Source organism: Marmota flaviventris, chromosome 3 (genome assembly GCF_047511675.1).
Source record: "Marmota flaviventris isolate mMarFla1 chromosome 3, mMarFla1.hap1, whole genome shotgun sequence".
Classification (NCBI taxonomy): domain Eukaryota; kingdom Metazoa; phylum Chordata; class Mammalia; order Rodentia; family Sciuridae; genus Marmota; species Marmota flaviventris.
The window spans coordinates 97,656,728-97,677,254 of record NC_092500.1 but is presented as its reverse complement, the minus strand read 5'-3'; the positions used below and the strand labels follow the sequence as shown (position 1 = coordinate 97,677,254).

General features: G+C 39.9%; 1 protein-coding gene across 6 annotated transcripts in view; it reads left to right on the top strand.

The window, feature by feature from the left end:
* Window positions 1-20,527, top strand: part of Etv6 (ETS variant transcription factor 6) — a 230,364-nt gene that overhangs the window by 117,630 nt on the left and 92,207 nt on the right. For 3 of the 6 annotated variants that reach the window (XM_071610136.1, XM_027955974.2, XM_071610137.1), the window contains exon 3: window positions 298-357. The exons of the other annotated variants lie outside the window; for them this stretch is intronic. In XM_071610136.1, the coding sequence (XP_071466237.1) occupies window positions 298-357 (60 nt within the window). The remainder of the gene's footprint in view (window positions 1-297; window positions 358-20,527) is intronic. 6 annotated transcript variants of the gene reach the window in all.

Sequence of the window (20,527 nt, the reverse complement as noted above, 5' to 3'; positions counted from 1 at the left end):
TAGCAACCAGTGGAGTCTTATAAAAAAAATTCCTTGCCTTCATTTCTCTGTATTCCCCATTTGACTTAATATGGAAAAAAGCAAATACTATTGAAATGCTATGACCAAATCTACACTTTAATATGCACCTTTGCTCCTCTGGTGAAGAAGTGACAGAGTATGGGGGGATTTATTTTGTCTGGAGGGGTAAAAAGGGAGGTGGTAGATGGTTTGGAGTAAGACTTATCTTAAGAACTTGTGTGTTCTTGATCTCCTGGATCCCAATCCTGTGATTCCTTGGGTGTTTTTTGTTACCAGGAGCTTTTATGCAGCATTGTAATGGAGAAGATGTTAGAAGGAGGATTCTGCTAATAACAGGTAGGTGCAGAAGCTGGAGAGATGTTAAAAGGAACAGGGTGACCTACAGGTGGATGGAAGTCAGTATCCTTTCCTTTTAATTAAAAAAAAAATAAGTTGTCAATAAGTAAATCTAACTTAGACCTTTTTTCCCCATCTCTGCTCTTCCAACATAGGTGCTGGTGAGCAGCAGAATGAAGGTGTACAGCTGGTGGGTGGCAAGGGGCAATCCCCCATCCCCAGGCCTCGAGATCCTCATGTAAATCACCAGGCCTTGGCTATTGGGAGTTGACAGTGTCTTCTCATGTGCCTAAGAGTTTCACACACCATCAACACCCCAAGTGGCCCAGAGATTGGGGCGGTGTCCTGGGTTTCAAGCTGGGAATTCAGAAACAGAAAGTTTTGCTTTCTTCATTCACCTCATAGCTATAGATGCTGGAGTTGCCTGCACCTGTCTTAAAGGAACATTATGTCTCTGGGTGGTTCAGACCTGTCCTGAAGCCTGGGGGATTTGAACAGTGGTGCCAACCTTCCTTTCATGGCTCCTGGGAGGCCCAGTAGAGAGGATCCTATTTGGCACCATCTGTGTGATGATAGACTTGTTTTGTCGGACCATAGCCCTCCCTCCTTTCCCTACTCTGTCTTCAGTAACCTTATGCTTTAGAGGAAATTATAACAGACCTTTTTCTAGGAAAATACCAAGGTCCCTTCACAAGGATAACCTGTTTTGATGCTTGAGAAAGAAAGCCTTTTTGAGTTCTGCAAATAAAGATTAAGTAGTGCCTATGCTGTGCCCTCCTGGATGAGCCCATGAGCTTGCATAAGACCCAGAGTGATTCTGACATACTTTAGCATGTGACCGACATCACGTCTATTTGTCTCTTCCTTTAGATACTGATTATGACAGCATTGCCATCGACCTGCCACACACAGGAACTTCAGTTTCTGCAAACGGAGTGGCACTTTTTAAGGATTAGTGCCAAGTAATGCTTTATCATTTCTCAGCTCACAGAGATGAGCTGGATAATGTGTAAACAGTACATTGTAGATGATTAATGAGGGATAGGCGGTACTTCCAGGTGCCCCAACCCCACATTTTACTTTCCTTAAAAGTTTTGTTTTTTGTCAAGTAATGTAATAACTGAGTCCATAATTCAAACCTAGGGAGCAGTTGCTGAATATATGAATTTTATTGCTTTAAAATCTTGAGACACCTTTTTAGTACCTCCCTCTTTGTCTCTGGGTAGACATACTTTTAATGACATTTAAAAGTCAAACTCTAAACGCTTCAGAGCAAAATCCCAGCAGAGATGAACTTTCAACTGGTGGGAGTAGGGGTAGGGAAATACTTCTGGGAGTCAGAATGAGGTACTTTGTGTCTGGACTGGTGGCAGGTTTGTGTTACCAGAGTGATCTCCATGGTAACAGATCAACATGGCGCCAGTGACAGATCCACTCTCAGAGCATTGGGTTCCCTTGAGAAAGGGGATTCTCACAGCGAACAGGGGAGAAGAAATCAAGAAATGTCGATGCACACTTCTCTTCCTTGTAGAGTTCTGGCCATGAAGTTTCTTTTTTTTTTTTTTTTTAATTTTTATTTTTTAGTTGTTGATGTACCTTTATTTTTTATTTATTTATATGTGGTGTTGAGGATTGAATCCAGGGTCTCACACATGCTAGGCAACTGCTCTGCCATTGAGCCACAACCCAGCCCCGTATAACCAAGAATGCGTCCATTTTAACTTCTCACATCCTTCTGAGTAAACCAAAACTCTTCAGAGACTGCACAGTATTCTTTCAAATTGTAGCTCATCTCATACAAGGTTTAAATAGCCTTACATACTAAAGAACTATGTTGCAGTGGAATAAAAATGTAACTTGGAGCCAGGACACCCAGGCTCCAGACCCAGCTCTGTCACTGTGATGGGAGGAAGTCAGCTCCTAGTTTCTTATTTTCCAAATTCTCAAATTCCACCAGTTCCATAATCATCCAATTTTATTAAAAGCCCTTAGTGTGCTACATCAGCGGTGAAAAGGGTGACTGACTAAATATAAAACAGAGTGCCTTCCCCTCCACTGTCAAAAGTGTGACGATGATTATGTGCATGAAAACTTTTAAACCTGAAAAGTGGAAGGTGGGATTCATCTCTGTTAAAAATTAATCTCTGAACATAACCAAAATCTGGAGGTTGGACAGACAACAGAACGGTTAATTTTTTTGAGGCTTGGTCACAAAAGGTTATTAATTCGCAGGAAGAGCCAGCAAACTCTAGTTTATCTTAAACCACAAAATAACATTTGTGAATTCGGAAGAACAATTATGTAATTTGGTAATTTCGTGTACCTCTTCCCTGGGGAATCTTATGACTCAGCGATCAAAGGTGTCAGAGTAGTGAAGGTAGTTTTCAGTGGTCAGGTCTGTTCCACCGACTGGGCTTGGTTATACTCAGAAGTGAGATTCTTTGATTGGGTGATGGTTTCGATTGTGTACGTTTAAAGGGATCAATTTTTTTCTTTAACGAAAATAATTTCTTTTCTGAGGAGTTTAATCCTAGGGGAATGCGGGAATAAAAACCACAATGAATCAAATAATTGTATATTTCCTGTAAAAGGCAGCTATGGACTTATTTTTGAGGAAAAGAGCCTAGAAACTTCTTCTTACCACCAAGTTAGAGCATTTCTCCACCACTCTTTGATTTCAAGAACAACTAAGAAGGGTAGTGTTCCCCTGAAGTTTCTTTTGTGGTTCTCTGTGATCTGTCTTTAACCAACAAAAGTCTAAATGTTTTATTTTAGAATCATAATGTTCGATGATTTTTTTTCCCCTAGTACTGGGGATTGAACCCAGGGGCACATTCTCAGCCCTTCTTATTTTTTATTTTGAGGCAGGGTCTTGCTAAGTTGCTAAGGCTGGCCTCAAACTTATGATCCTTCTGTTCCAGCCTTCTGAGTCACTGGTATTACAGTTATGTGCCACCACATCTGGCCTTGAAAGAGTTTAGACTACCTTCATCATAACACTGCTTCTTAGATTGGTCTCAGAGAGGTTCGAGTTCAGGATTTAAATATGAAAATCTTGATCTTATTATTTCTCTTGTTCTATCTTCCTATTGTTTACTTTCTTGGCATAAAAGAATTTTTGTTTAATTCAGCAATATCTAAAAATATATATTATATGTCCTATTGTATATTTATGTATGTATATATGCACATAAAAGATATATATTCTTTAAATTACATTCTTTTAATTAAATTTTTTTCTTTCCAAGTCTCAACTAAGATTTCATTTGAAAATGGAAAAGTTCTTGAAGTAAACTCAGAATGAACAGGATAGAAAGGTAGAATTTTAGAGCTCGGTTTCCTTATTGTGCAATTCCAGATCCAGAGCATTAGATTATCTAGTTGAAATGTAAATATGTTTTATTGTTATCTGCTACTCTAAGTAGAATATTCTGCGGGTAAGAAGAGACTATTGAGAATGGTGAACCCTTTGAAAGGAAACTTCATACATGGCTCATTCCTGCTAGGCTGGTCTTCAAAGCACTTTTCTTAGGCTGTGGCTGGAAGAGCTTTCAGAAGTAAGCAGGATTCTCATGGGAAAAGGAAGGCATGGGGGAGGCAGGGAAGCACAGTGCACTGGCCCTGAGGGTTGCCACTGCTGTGCTGGCATCTGTCCTCCTGCACCTCCTGACATGGTGTTAAGAGGACAGTCCTGATTGTTGCCATCACATAGCTGAGGGGGGACCTGGAGCCCAGATGCCTGAAGGGAAAGACCTTTGGGAGCAGAGCCCAACTGCCAGACCAGTGGAAGAGGAAGTTGGCTAATCTCAGGAAAGGGAAGAAAAGAGAGTGGTTGATTGGTTTGGTTTTGCTTTTAATGAAAGGAGGGTTAAATGAAAAAGGAGGGAGACGTTGGGGCGGGGGGTTGTGGATAGTTGCAGGTCCAGGGCTGAGAGATGTCCTTCCAAGTCAGCAAATTGCCTGGATTTCATTTTTGCCTGAAAAATGTCCCCACTCCCTCAGGGCCTACATAGAGATCTTGTGTTTTAACCACCACAAACAGTTTACAATTAGAACACTGGGGGCTGGTGCAGACAGAGGAACGCAGAAGAAAGTCAAGGGCTGAGTTTGGGCAAAGAGACTATGGACGCCCTGCCTTTATGTCATTGGTTAAAGTGACCAGCACACCTGCTTGTCCTAGGTCCTGCTAGAATATGAAATAACAGGATGACCTGCATCTTAGAGTGTGTGGTCCAAAACTTTATTGGTACCCAGAAAAGTTTTTTTTCCTCCAAAAGAAATAATTGGTGTTCAGATTTTCATTTAGCTCACAAAAGCAAACAAACTTATTGTCTGTCTGAAATATTTAACTCATTACTTTTTTCTAGCCAAATTAATTTGGTGAAATACAATGTATCTTCTGTATCCATGAGCTCTACATCCATAGATTGAACTAAGCAACTAACTGCAGATTAAAAATAATTGACAAAAATTTGTATCTGTATTGAACATGTACAGACTTTTCTTGTCATTCTTCTCTAAATAATATACTATAAGCATTATTTACATAGCATTTACATTGTTTTAGGTATTATAGAAAGTTAGAGATAATTTAAAGTATATGGGAGTATGTGTATAGGTTATAGGCAAATACTGTGTGTCTTTTTATATAAGGGACTTGAGCATCCTTGAATTTTGGTATCCACAGAGGTCCTGAACCAATCCAATAACCATATTCTAAAAATAAAAACCCATGTAAAAATTCACCAAGGGGTGCCCAGACTCATGACATGAGGAACATATCGTAACTACCTTCCTGCCCCTTGAAAGAACTTGGGAAAAATACGCAACTAGTAACTTATTAACTGGTCTTTTAAGGCTGCTACCTTAGACTCCCCCCAGGAATTCTGAATTTGCAATAGAAGATTATGGCTCTAGGCAGACTGGAAGACAGAATCAGATGTTTTTCCTTCTGGGTTCCTTCTAAGTCGAGTATTTCTTCAGATTTGAGTATGGCTAGATGCTAACCTTGGGTGCTGTGTCTGTAATTCTCAGCCTATGGATAGTCTTGTCCCAGAGACAAGTTTGTATAATTTTCTGTTGTCAAACTATGATTCAAGAGTTTTACTGTTAATGATTGGGAGTAAGGAAAATGTTGGGATGTGGAATGGTGAAGATGATGTTCCCAGGACTGTGACCTAAGGAAGGCACCTGGATGGTAGCAACAGGACCCAGGCTGTACAACAGACTCCTTCACACAGTTCTGATCCTGGGAAGTTTGCTATAGAAGGAAATAGCCATTTACAACAAGTGCTTACCAAATTTATTCTGTGGCAGGCTGAGTGCTGGGGTTCACTGTGAAAAGATGCAGACTCGATTCTATTATTCATGACATTGTCTTTAGGTACATTGTGTTCATTTCTTCAGCAAATATTAATTGAGCACCTATTGTGCAGAAGGTAGCTGCTAGGCACTGTGGGTACATATGGAACAAGAACAGACATGCTTCCTCATCAATTTGTGGATTTTCGGTCTGCAAGGGAGACTCCACCTGCCCTACCATATGAGTACAGGGAACACCATCACTACCCTAGTTATAAGTCTTTCTTTGCTCGGGCCACTCCCCACATTGAGTCCACCTTTATGATAAACGTTTCTGCTATGTGAGCTGCTGAAGGGCCAAGGGAACCAGATAAACCATGCAAGCATTGCATCCAAGGCAGTAAGGGTTCCCTGCGCTAAGCATTATGTTCTTATGGTTATGTATCCATCCATATGTTATTGATTGCTTCATGGTGCTGAGCTGGTTTTGTTTTATGTAGTTCTTTGGGTCTGCCCAGGCTACTATTATCTGACTTCCACTGAGATTCTAAAGTTCTAGGGACTTGTTTAATCCACTTTCTGCCATGTCTGTGGCAGTGCCAGGCACCAGGTCTGCCAATTATGCTTGCTGGTGATGTAGAAAAGGATGATTATTAACAGTACTGAATTTGCAAACCGAGTCACTGTGAATGGCATTTTCAAGGCTCAGTCTGGCAGCTTATAGTCAAATGCTTGAAGAAGGAGCTTAGGACCAAGCCTAGGGAAGTTATTAAGTGATGGAAATTGATTTCTTATATTAAAATGAGTTGCCAGTGAGGTGGTAATAACATGCCAGGACAAAGTCCTACCATCATAGCAGCATTAAGAATATCTCAATATGGGGACTTGGTTTCTAGCTTAGCTTGAGCATCAAACTTAAATAACTCACCAAAGAATAACTATCAGTGAATACCAAAAATGCAAATTATTAGAATAATAAAATGCTAATTTTTGTTTTTGAATTGATGGGAAAAAATGTTGATGTTAATTCTCAATACAGGTGGAACTGTAGGGAGATAGGCTTGTGCATTTATGCTAATTGACACAATAGGCACTCATGGAGGTGAAATGAGGAAACACCAGCAGTGACCTGAGCATAAAAATATACCCCAGTGAGCATTACCTTATGGAAGCACTTTGACAACACGATTAAAGAACCTTAGAACAGTTTCGCTCACTGGCTCAGTAATTCGTTTCCTAATAATTCATCACTAGGAAGCAATCTCAGATGCTGATAAACATTCCTATATATGGGTGTGTGGCATAGCAGGGGCCACCACACGGAATTGATTAAACAAATTAGAATAGGTCATTAGCTAGAATATTATGCACTAATTAAAAATCTTGTTTTTGAAATGCGCATGTAATATAATTGAAAAAGCAGGATACAAATGTCTCTCCTCAGAATAATCCCAGTTTTTTTTTTTCCCCATGAAAAGAAACGAAAAGGAAAGGCAGGAAAATTAGGTATTGCACATGTCTCTAGGCAAAAGGATTTTAAGTAGAATGTTTTTCCTCTTTCTTTTCCATGTTATTTTGAGTGGTGTCCAGGATTATTTTGTCCATGGGGACCTGAGAAGTGTTAGTCATTTCTGTATTCAGCACCTTGCACTTAAGATTTATCATTGTGTGAGTTCCTGCTTAGGAAGTGCCTAGAACAGTGCCTGGTGCTTGATAGAAACCCGACAATGGTGCTGTCTTCCCACAACCAGGCCTGGCTCTCACCTGTGCTTAATGCAGCCCTCCCTGTCTGTTGTGAGTCACTTGTGCAGCGGTTTTCTCTGAAGAAGCTTTTTTTCTCCTAGAACATGAGATCTGGTTAGTGCTCATCCTGAGTTTCTGGAAGGCAATGGTTCATCTTAACCATCTTAGATTCCTAGGGCCCAACACAGTGCCAGATGCTTGGCAAGTATGTGCTGAATTGAACCAAAACCAGATTAAGGCACTGAGTGAAAACCTGTTTGTTCAGCCCTCTGCCTTCTCGTTGTTGAGGGCAGATCATTCTGAACTCTGCCTGGAACTATTTGATGCCTTAGTAGAAGAAGAGAAAGATGATTCCCCTGTGGGGCCAGAGAGGTCTCATTTTCCCTTTCCAAAAAAAAAAAAAAAAAAAAAATCACTCTTCTTTGAAACACCTTTAAACTAGCTCAGTTGTGTATACTAGATTTGTATTGCATTCTGTAAAAGACAAGTTCTTTCTCTATGGTTGGAGCCCTCTATATGAGTGATTTCAGGATAAAGACGGGAGAGGATCAGATACATCATTCTTAGAGGATCAGATGCATGATTATTTTACACAACTGATTGTTCCAGCCACACAGCCCTTGGGCTGTACCATTATTGTAGCTTCATAACATTGTCAAACTGTCAGGCTTGGGATGTGGTTATTTTATCTCCCAAATATCCAAATCCAGATTTACATGGCATGGAGATGGTAGTGTGGCTTTTGTCTTCTTATTATCTGGGTTCTTTGCTCTATCTTTTCATAGATTTGGGTTTCAACCAAACATGAAAATTGGGCCTACTGACTTGCCTCTTGTGTATGTACAGTGTATCTCTGCGTATATCTGTGCGTGCTTTCCTAAATAAGACCTCCTCTAAAACCCAGCCTTCATCATTTAGAAATGATTGGCCATTTTACAGCTTGTGCTTTTTATGGTTCTTAGAGGATCACTGCTGCAAATATATTTGGCAGAAAGCAAGCACATTAGCCCTTCCCTAGAACTCACTACTGAACTTTAAGTTCCTAGCTTAAAACTGGAAATTCCTTTGACTTTTCATGTGATGTACTGACGTCTGATCTGAAACTGTAGTCAGAAGCTAGACTTGGTAATCATTCATATCAAGAAAGGGATGGATTGCTCAAAAAAGAAGACAGATGCTAAAAACAGCTTCCACACTAAGGCCCACTTACTTTTCTACCTAAGGAATCAGGACAGAAACGTTTCCAAGACTGAAATGACATTGTTCAAGTGATGCAGCCATTTGCCTGCCTGCTATTTTTTTCTTTTCTGCCAGAAGGAAAATATATAACACAATGTAGAAACACCCCCACCCCAGTCATTAAAATAATCAAATAACCTTTGGTGCTTAGTATATGGCACCCTAGCAAACGTGGATCTCTAGAATGATTCATTTCTTAGGTTTTCCAGAGAGTCAAGTTTTTATTCAAAAATTGGTTGGTATAGTTGGTTCCCACTGTGACAGTTCAATGCATTGTGAGAATCCTCCTTCACAGAAGTACAAAATGTAAACAGTGTTGCTGAGAAGTGACCAATTATCACCTTTTGCATTCACCTAATGTGCTGTATAATTGAGTAGATGAAGTCTATAAGAAATAAAGTTTTGTGCAATATGAAATAAATCATATGACATTTTTTTCTGTTTATAACATTAACAAATGTATTACCTTTAGTCTTCTCTGCTTTTACACAGATACAAAAAAGAAAAAAAAATAAAGAAAGAATTGAGCTTGGGGATCCTTTTAGCTCAGTAGTAGAGCCCTTGCTTGTTATACATGAAGCCCTGGGTTTGATCCCCAGCACAGCAGTAAGTAAACAAATGCATAAATACAAGGTTAATTAGGAATAATTTCTTTTTTCTCTTCCTAACATAGAAAATGTTTCTAATAAACATGTGCTGAATGAATGAATCATTCTAGAAGTTATATTTTATTACAAAATTGATTCATGGAAGTATAATTGTCATTTCCTCTGGTTCAATAGATGTAGCTGATTTTTTAAAATTTGAGATTATCTCTGCCTCCACAGAAAGCCAACTTTTTAGAAAAACAAACATCTTGGGTTCATATTAGAGTACATTTTTTAGGTTCAGTAACCAGTATTCTTTTTTGCTGTATTGGGACAAGAGCAAATATTCACCTAAATGCACTCTGCAATATGATACTTTTAGAGGCATATATCTTCTTACTTGCAAATAGCAACAACAAAAAACTATGAACAACTTAACCAGCTAAAAGCTTTTATTGGATATATGTTAGGTAGCTGTTTGGCTGCACTTAAAAATAAAAAAGCAGAAATCAGGGAAGGGAAGTTTAATCACCAAGAGCTCCATCAGGACAGTGCCACAGGGATATCTTTCTCAGTATGCCTCCCTGGTATGACTGTTGGGAGCACATGAATCCATGAGACTGGTGCCAGGCCATGAAGGATACCTCACCGTCCCTGGGGAGTTGGTGACGCCCTTCAAATGCACAGCCTGGGGAAATGGAAAGCTCTGCTGATCTTGGAATTCCCCCATACAAAAGAGGTGTGTGGATGCTGAGCAGACAAACATGTAGTCATCTAGGACAAAATTGTAAAGTATTGTGTAGCAGTGTTTCTCCTGTTCCTATGTCCCATGGCTGAATTAAGTAGTTCCACATTTGCATTCCCCACAGTCAGCACGCTGAAGGCAAATGGGTTATTGTCTCTCTCGGCTTTCAATTACATGTAAGAGGTGTTAGAAAATTATGCAAATCCCAATGAGTTTTTGTTTCCAAATTCTGTTAGCATGGCTTGCCTACATCATGAAAAAATGGCAAAGCCCTACTGCAAGTAAAAAGATGAGCCTGGCTTTTTAATATATCGGTGTCCAACTTTTGGGAAGTATTTATTTCCCAAATTCATAAAAGATGTTTTAAAATCGCTTTTAATAATTTCTGATATCAATTAGTCTGCGAGTTTCAAAGGACCTCAGAGATGATATATTTTAGCTTGTCACCCAAATCATGGATATCTCTGAGGCATCCCATATATAGCAGGATGTCCAGCCTCTGATATGTTCAGCAAGGAGTGCGTCACTGCCTCTGACCTCATTCTTGGATGGTGCTGCACGTGAGAAGGCTTTTCTTAAATTGGGCTGAAATTCACCTTAATGTCACTTTGCTCTTTGGCTCTGGTTTTGCCATGTGGAACCAAACAAGACATGCATTTTCTACATTAATTCTAGAGATAGAACCTTGGGCTCAGATACGGGTGTTTTTGTTTTTACCATTTACCCAAACTGGGACTATTACTTCCTTTATCAGTATTTTTTTTTTTCCTTATAGGTATGAACTAAATATTGGGTGAATATGTAGATAGTTATTTTATTAATGCAACATAAAGTTGTGTTATCATTTTAGTATCTGTGTTATACTCATATTGATCGAATCTGCTAAGTCTCTAGCCATATTCAGAGTTTTCCTTCCTTATTCTTTTCCCCCTTTAGTTTAAATACAAGCCTTTACATTTAACTCTTTTAAATTTCATTTAAATTGACTAAGGAAATTCTGACTTATGGCTGTAATCTTTTCCATAATTTCTTATTATTTATATCATGTCATGCAGACTAGATGAGTATTCCTTTTATGCCTTTATGTTAATTATCTGGAAGGAAAAAGATTGAATGGGACAGGATCAGTGAAAGCTCTGTGACATACTACTACAGTCTTCCTCCCAGGTAGGAAGAGATTGATTTTTATCATTAACAAGTATATTACAGTTTTGGAATGTTTTGTGACATATAAATCTCTGTATGCCACATACCTTATATAATGCTATAAATGACACATTATCGTTTTGCAAATATACCCAATGGTTCTTTCTGTAAGGAAATGCCAAGATAAGCTGTCAGATCATTTGCTGAGATAAGGATGTGCTGTTTGGCTCTCCTGGAAATCTATATCAAGCACCCTCTTGGTTTTCTAATCTACTCACAGTGAACCTAAAACCTTATAGTTAGGCTTTTATGCAAGAGTCTTCTTGGGTCGGTGGTAGTAAACAGATGGCTAATCCATTCATCTACTCTTAGTACCTTCAAAAGGAAAAAAAGAATTTTAGTTTTATCTAAGCAGGGATTTTAACCCAGCAAGTCGGCTTAAACATCCAGTAATCTACGGAGGAGAGTTTTGTTCTTTCACTCAGAACAAACAGTGTGCTTTCTCTCATTGAACACTTGTGATAAAAGAGTTTTTACATTTTTTTTTTTCTCTTTAAAATGGACTCCGAGGAATATTCATCAATGTAATGGAAAGAGAGAGGGATTTGGGGATCACTGGGAAGTGCTTGGAATTAATCCATTTTCTCACTGTTTAACAAGTTCAAAGTGGGCTGGGGGTGTAACTCAGTGGTAGAGTACTTGCCTAGTATGTGTGAGGCCTCAGCACCACATAAAAAGATAAATACATAAAATAAAGGTATGGTGTACATCTGCAACTAAACAACTAAAATAATAATAATAATAACAAGTTCAAAGTGGGACAGCTTTTCTGGGTTATGTGCTATCTCTGTGTGTGGGTGCATATATATATAAAATTCTCAACAGGTAATTGACAACCATAATATCCAAACAGTGTGCTACTCTGTCTGCATTTTAAATGATGTGTAAGCTAATGTCAGGGGTGTAGATACAAGAAATGAATCAAAAGGATCTGCGTGCATAAGAACAACATGGGAAGCGATGACTTCAAAAGGGAGTTGATATTTGAAGGGCCTAGATTATGCCAGGCTAAGAAGTTTAGATCTTCCCCTGAAAGTTGCAGGGGGAATTTAAATAGGGGAGAGAACTGATCAACTTGTGTTTAGAAACTTTTCATAAGTGGCAACACAGAGGATAGGCTGAGTGAAAAGGCTGTTGCAATGATCCAGGTGAGGGGAAAAAAATTCAAAGGCAAACTAAGGCTTGCAGTGGGGGCGGAGCCAGAGGGCGGTGTTCAATCGAAGTTAAGTAGATGGAATGGGCAAGGTTAGTGATCAGATGAGAAGGGAGGGGTGTGAAGTGGGACCGACTCCTCCCTGAGAACCTAGTACCCAGGGTGGCAGGATGAGCTGGAAGAGCCTGGAGTGGAGACATGGGAGGGAATCCTGGAGAGACCAAGGAAGGGAAATTTCAGGAGCGGAAGAACCAGCCTGCGCCATCAAGTGCTGCAGAGCCTTCAGGTAAGATGAGGACCAAAATGTCTTTGGTTTTGACAAGAGGGAAAGTCATGAGTGGCCAAGGCAGCAATCTCTAGGCAGGGAGAGGCAGGTGGAGGGCTGATTGCTGGGAGTGGGAAATATGAAGCAAAGTGATTATAGCTGACCCTTTGACTATGGATCAATTGAGAGATAAGGTAGGAGCCGGCCAGCAACTGCGGGTGAAGGGAGATTTCTGTTTGATTGGATTTTTGTTTAATGGAAGATATTTTGCCATGCAGAATTGCTGGTTAAGAGTAGAGAGTTGAAAATATAGGAGGAATGGGGATTGTTTATGGGAAATAGTGTCCTTACAGAAGCGGGGGGCGGGAAATGAGAGGCAGTAAGCATGGAGGTATTATTTAGCTTTCAATAGCAGGATGGACATTTACTCCCCTGAAACTAGAGGAAAGGCGCCTGTGAACATGAGATCATTGTTTGCATGAGGGCAGCCTGAATAATTTATGGAATTCCCACTTTATTGCCTCCATTCCCCCACCCCCAGAAACCCAAAGATAGAGGAGGCAGCAGTGAAGCAGATGGGAGAGGGCACGGTGGAGTCAGAGAGTTATCACCTGGCACACCACGGGCCCAGCCTTACCTCCCAGGGAGACCATGGGTTTGTATTGGTACAAATTATCTCTGTGCTGTCCCACACCAGGCATGTTCTATACCACTGAGATACAGCAGTTCACAAACAGAAGTGAAAAGTGAACAACATGACTCTCTGGGTTAAAAGATGACAAGGAGAGAGTGCATTAAGAGCTGTGAGGAGGAAATATGTTTTGTGTATTAAAACAACCAGGGAGGAAGTGAATGTATCTGAAGTGATTGACAGGTAAGAAGAGTTGAATTTGGAAGGAGTGGGGGCAAGGGAATTTGGAAAGATCTGGTAGGCCATCATAAAGACTTTGGCTTTTAATTTATTAATGAGAATTTTAAGCAGAGAACTGACATTTTGATTTTTAAAGGACCATTGTAGCTGCTATGCAGAGAATAGGAAGAGGCAGAATAGAAAAGGGGGTATTTGTGGAAGCAGAGAGGCCTGTTGGCAGCCTGCTAACATTAAGTCTGGTAAAATATGATGCTAGATTGGACCACCCAGTGTCCTTGCCTACCATGTTCCTACCCCCAGGGACTTTGCACTTGCCATCTGGCTGGGATGGTTTTCTCCCAGTCACATGGCTGACTTCCTTCAGGTATCTGCTCACGTGTGAGGCCTTCATAGTAACCCTCAGCTCATCACTAGCATGCCCTTTCCATAATATATTTTTCCTCCATTTGACATAGTGTATATTTTACTTGTTTATTTTTTGTCTTCTTTTCCTGGCTAGAATGTAAACTCCATAAGAAAAGGGGGTTTTCTGTGTTTCTGCATTGCTGTACCCCAGATGCCCAGAACAAGGCCTATGCTGAGCAGTACTCAGTAACTATTCTTTAGATCAATTAGTGAGTGAAGCTCTTCCATCTCCATTATCACCAACACCACCTCCACCATTGTAGTCAGTAAGAATAACAGCAGTGCTAGTGTTATTTTTTTCTTTACCATATGTCTCTTTTTGGAAAGACTCAATACATCGAGCTTTGTGTATCTTCTGTGCAGAGTAGAAGTGTGTCACTAAGCCATGAAGCTGATTTCCTGGCTCCTGGTGTTGCGAGCAGCCTTGCATTTGGTTTGCGTCAGTCTTTGCATCTTTTTTTAGTCATGGTGCTCACGCTCTTCACAATCCTCCAGCTTAAACTCTTGAGTAACTCTGGACATTGGAGCTTGCTGGGAACTTGAGAACCAGATGAATGATGCTGCCAATAGCATGCCGTATGTGCTTGGCATCCAATTTTGGCGCTTGTGTTAGCAGGCTTCGTTGCATAATTTAGCCATTGGCTACAAAAAGTGACCACGTATCCTCAGGAGGAAAGGAGGGTTCAGGCGTAGAATATGGAAGCTGTCCTAGGGCTTTGAGGATGGGTTAGAGTTCTAGTTTTTTAACATGTGCCTATATTTTCAACACTCTTGGGATTATTCCAGACCTTATGTGTTAGCCTTCATTGAATATCCCTCCATTTACTGGGTACAGCACGCTGCTACCATTTCTGGTCATTTCATACCAAAACTCCATTTTTATTGTATTTTTCATGCCTAGATCTCATGTTTTGCAATATTTTTGTCTACCACAAAATCCATATTAATTAAATACAACTTCATTTGTTTTCCTACTTTTGCCTAATTAAAGACATATGTAAACTTCTAAGTCAGAACTTCTGGTAAGTATGAAAAAATTGAAAATAGTATGTGTGATTAACATCATTACAAAATAAAAAGCAAGGAATTGGTAGATTTAGTCCTCATAGCCTCATGGTGGATTAATACAGGATTTCTGGTTATTTTCAAATGCACAAATGGCATACCTGATGAAAACCTTTAGTTTCTAAAGGAGAAACTTGATGTTTGTTTCAAATGTGTTGAATTAAGTTGTAAATGAAAAGAGCCCTTTTCACAGCAGCCAGAGACACACAGGGATTCATCTGTGCCTCCCCCTACCTCTTTATAGCATTCAGGGTTAATGAGGGCTGTCAGGATAAGGACGACCATGGAGGGCAATAGCTCATGTTAAGAGAGTGCCCTCCAGTACTGTCCCTGGGCAGATGACCCACTCCCTGTTTATTTCAAACCTTGAATATTTTCTGCTAAGTGTCTGCATAATTGGTATCATTGCCAGTGATCAGGCTCTGAAATGACCAAATGGTAGGGCTGAAAGAGACCACAAGGTATTATCTAGTTCACTTATATCCCCCAGACTCCTTAAGCCTGAAAGAATAATGAGGGTGGTTCTGCGAGGCAAATTTTTAGTATTCCAAATGTCCCATGGTAATGCCATACTTGGAAACAATATTGTAAGGTTAGGCAAGCTATGGAAGCCTGAGGTTTCTCTGATTAGAGTTAAAAATGTGAAAATAAACCCGTTTTTCCCAGTAACTGCTCTTGAGTAAGCAAAATCTTTCAGAAATAAAATATATGTAGCTACATTGTCAGTTGCCATTGGCCACATGTGGCTATTGAGCACTTAAAAATGTGACTGATCCTTACTGAGCTATGCTGGAAATATGAACTGACCACCAAAATTCAAAAACTTAGGATGGAAGAAACGTGACAATCCCACTGATAATTTAATATCGATCACATGTTTGGCAATATTTTCCATATATTGGGCTTAATTCAAAGTACTGTCAACTGTTTCTTTTTTTAACACATCAATTTTATTTTATTTTTTAAATTTGTTCTAATTAGTTATACACAATAGTAGAGTGCATTTTGACACATTGTACACAAATGGAGCACAACTTCTCATTTCTGTGCCTGTACACAGTGTTGAGTCACTCCAGTAGTGTAATCATACATGTATATAGGGTAATAATGTCTGTCTCATTCTACCATCCTTCCCAACCCCACTGCCCCATTCCTCCCCTCATTCCCCTCAGCACAACCCAAAGTGCCTTCATTCTTCCTTACCTCCATCCCCCTCAACTGTTTCTTTTTTACCATGGGGACTAAAACATTTTGAATTACATTATATGGGTCACATTATATCTCTACTGGAAGCACTGGTCTAAATCAAAAAGTTTCTGGGTAGTGAAAAGGTTGGGATGCACTCTTCTGAGCAAAGAGGCTGTAGTTAGACCAGAGAGGTTAGACTGCTTGTTCAAGATCACACAGTGAGTGGTAACTGAGCCAGGAGTATACCACTGTCCTTTCCATTGCCAAAAATTGCCAAGGGATCATAGCAAGTTCTTTTACTTAGAGTCTACGAAACCTTTGCTTTGGTTACAAGCTGAGAATCTGTCATATTGAATACTAGTAGTTTTCCAAAGCACAAGTTCTAAGTTGTAATAATCCAATCCCAAAGCCAACCAGAAATATATTGGGGTTGAGGGTATAGCTAAGGGATAGAGCATGTGCTTAGCCCTTGTTTCAATTCCCAGCAACCCAAAATATCTGTGTTATATACATACACATGCATATACATACATATGTGTAGGTGTGTGTGTATGTATGTGTACATATATAAAAAAACATGGAAAGGAGAAGTAAGAAAAGAAGTGGGGGCAGGTGAAATAAAGCCTTCCTATAAAGGATCTGGTGAGAAATTCTCCCATTTTCATTCTTGAACAGATTTCTTTCACCTCAACACCCTGGTGTGAAACATTAATTGCTGGAGAAAGGCACAATAAGAAAACATTTACCAGGAGTCCAACCTGTGTTCCTCATGCTTTCCCCTTCCACACAGCAAGAATCTCTTCCAAATACCCATTAAGAGATTAAGGCCGACCAGGAATAAATTGTTTCCTAGTCCCCAGGCATTTCATTTGGCCTCATTTCCACAGGATCAGGGACCCCAGCAATATGTGTTTAGCCTGGGCTGTTTTAACACCACAGCATCTTATTCTATAAAGTTTAAAAAAATATTTTAAAAATCTTGTGCAAATAAAATGTTAAATGTGGCTAGTTATCATAGTAATATTTTACCCACAAGTAGGGTCTTTTATTTGTCTCCATACCATGTAAGCAAACCCAACCTTTCTACCTTAAATAAAAAACTCCCCTGGGAAGTACAGCAGCATCATGGCTCTAGAGGAATTGTATAATTGAAATAAAGAAATTTAGTATCGAACGCTTTTGTTCTTGGTCCCCTTTCCTCTGTGCTATCCTTTCTCCTCTGATAAGTTTATTTAGGCTTTATAATTATTTTGGTATTATTACATATGAGCTCTTGAAAAATCTTAACAGTTCTACAAGGTTTGCTCTGAAACACTTCGGGACCCTGCACCTGCTCCCACTCCTGATTTCCTGCTCATCAGAGCCACGCCCTCTCGAGACCCAGAGCTGATTCTTGGGTCACTGACCTCCAGTTCCAGTTATTAAACCACAGGGTCGCACTGCTGCTCCTGAATTCTCAGTTCTAGACCTTCTGTGCCATTTCACTGTGGAAGGTGAGATGGTGTGTCCCCTCTACACCTATCCCCTCCCCCTCAATGGAAGCATCCTGGTCACCGTAATTTTGATCTGAACAATATTTAGTGTTTAACATATTACAATTGTACATAGATGTCATTTCAGATTGAGTCATACATTGAATTGTGGTTACTCTTCCTTTCCTGTCACTTTCCATCTTCCCTGGAGTTAATCACCATGTCACTCTCTCGGTGTACTTGGTTTCTGTAGTACTGCTGATTCTAACTCTGCCTCACCCTCCCCTCAGTAGATTATACACGGTGGGTGCTACAAGCCCCAACGCTGGAGCGTTGCACCTACCCCAGCTTGGAGCCCCGTGTGGTGCCCAGCCGCCTTCTCAGGCATGTATGCACTTTATATCTCCTTTGAGTTGACATCCCTTTCCTCATTTCCTTGCTTTCCTGTTTTCTAGTTTATTCTCTGGCTTTAATGGAAGACAGTTGCCAATAGCTTCATGCAGAAGGATAGAGGGGAAGTAAATTTCTTTAGAACTTGCATGACTAAATAAATCTCTAGTCTTTCCCCATACTTGTTTGATAATTTGAGTATAGAGTTCTGGAAAAGCAATAATGCCCCCCAGAATTCTGGAGGCATTGTCCCATTCTCTTTTCCTTCAGATGACCGCATCCTCCTGATCCTGAAGCCTTGCTGTGAAACATTTTTGTTGGATTGCTTATTTGTCCTCTGGAAGAATTTTTACTCTCCAAGTCCTACCACTTCCCAGCTATGCCCTGGCCTGGGCCTATGCTCAGCCACTGATGCCTGTTCTTTCTGGGTGTTCGATTCCTTCTGTCTTCCCAGTTCTTTCTTGGGAATTCAAGTTATTAGGATGTGGGTCTGATAATTTTCTTGCTTTTATTTTTCACCTGTGTGTATTTTAAGCTCCTTTTTTGGGAGATTCTCCATCCTTTTCTTCTAACACTTCTGAGTTTTTCTTTCCAACATTAGCCCCTGACTTGGTTCATCATTATAGCATCTTTTTCATGTTTTTTATTTGTAATATCTCCTTTTATTTCTCTGAGGACAATTTTTTTTCCCCTGAATTTCTCCAAGGTGCTTTTTCATTTTACTCCCTGCCTATTCTGATTCAGTCTGGTGATCTCTGCCTGTCTGCTCATATCTAAAAGTTAAGGGAACCCAAGGCACTGATTGGAAGTTCTGCCTGCATCAGAAGACCTGCCCAGTAGGTAACCCACCTGCACATTTTCTTTGTCTACCATTGGGTATATATCTCCAGGTCTTTTGTCTTTGACTGTGCACATTCCATAGAGAAGGATGTCCCTTCCTAGAGGGTATGAGTTAAGCTTCCAGCCTCCTGGGAGCCCAGTGGGAGACACAGGTTGAGGAGGCAGCTCTCAGTGGCCAACCCCCATGAGTTCTTTTAGTCCTCAGTAAGTAAACTTTCAATTAATTCCACTATTTTGCTGTACCTCATTCTCTTCAGAGCATAAGCTTCTGATAGGCTATGGTAAGGAAGGAGCAGAAACTTGACTGTCTAGATTTGGATATAACTGGTGCCACCAGTTCCCAACCTTTTTGAAGTGCTGCCATGCAGATCTGTAAAGTTATTTCACATCTTTCCTTGCTATGAGTTTAGAATTCCACTTGCTTGGGTGTGCTAAGTAAATCACCACTGGTTCATCTGCTTTCAAGTTCCTGGTTTGTTTTTCTTTCTCCTCCTTCTTCTCCCCCTACCCCCACCCTGCTCTTATCTCTTCTGTTGTCTTTGTCCTTGTGGGTTTGTGCCTTCTGAAAAATCTCTTTACTGTTATTTTAGAGGAGTTTGGGAAAGAGAACAGAGCTAAAATTAACTTCCTCCTCTGATGAATTTTGACAGTCTCTCTGCCATAGGGAGATTGTCCCAAATAGATGTGTTCTTGTTTATGTCAAACTAGAGCTTCTCGGGAAGAAAATCCTTTGTTCATTGGCATTATTATTACTATTGATATTACTTTTTTTTTTTTTTTTTTAATCTTTGAACAAGTTCTGCTTGAGTCTCATGTTGCCCTTGGAAAATTTCTGTGAGGTGCTACTTAAGAGATGGGTACTTGTTGCTTTTAATTCCTGTGTGGGATTGATGGGAACAAATTGTTACATCTCCTTTTCTACAAGAAATCAGTGAAAGAATCTGGGTAAAACCCACTTAGTTAGGTTTTTGTTTTATCTTTTACACTAAACCCTATAATTTTAATAAAGCATACATATGTGACTTAATAATAAACTAGTTAATACATGTAAAGCTCTCAGATCCATGACTGGCACATAGGACTCTGTAACTGTTAATTGCTACTTTTACATACTATGGCTTTTATAATAAATTCTCAAACCTAAGTGCATGACAGATCCACCTGGTGATCTTTTTAAAAAGATTCCATATCCCTTGTCAGTCTTAATCAGAGTTTTCTGGGGTGGGTTCCAAATACATAACAAACTAGAATCCCAATTTTCTAGGGAATAGGGAAGTGAGACATTTCGAGAACCTCTGTGGGGGTCGTCACATCACTGATGGAATTTGTCATGTGGACAGTAGTGTAGGAAGACAGAAAGGTGGAAGAAGCAAAGGTGCCAGCTCCGAGAGCCCAGATGAATGGCAAAATATATACATAGCACATAAAAAGATAAATAAAACGTATTAAAACCATATGTAGTATATTTACTTAATATATATATAGTATAAGTAAATTACATTTGTATAAAACTGGAACCCAGGCATTATGCCTGGCTCTCTTATACAGAATGTTTAGGCAGCATGTTGCCCCCCTTCCTTTCTGATGTTTTTGTCCTTTGTTTAAATCAGATTTTGCTGGTTAGGAGAATCTGCAGAAGAGCCCCGTGTAGGTGTGCACTTACTCCTGCTCTTCCCGTGTCAGACATTTTTGAAGTGCTG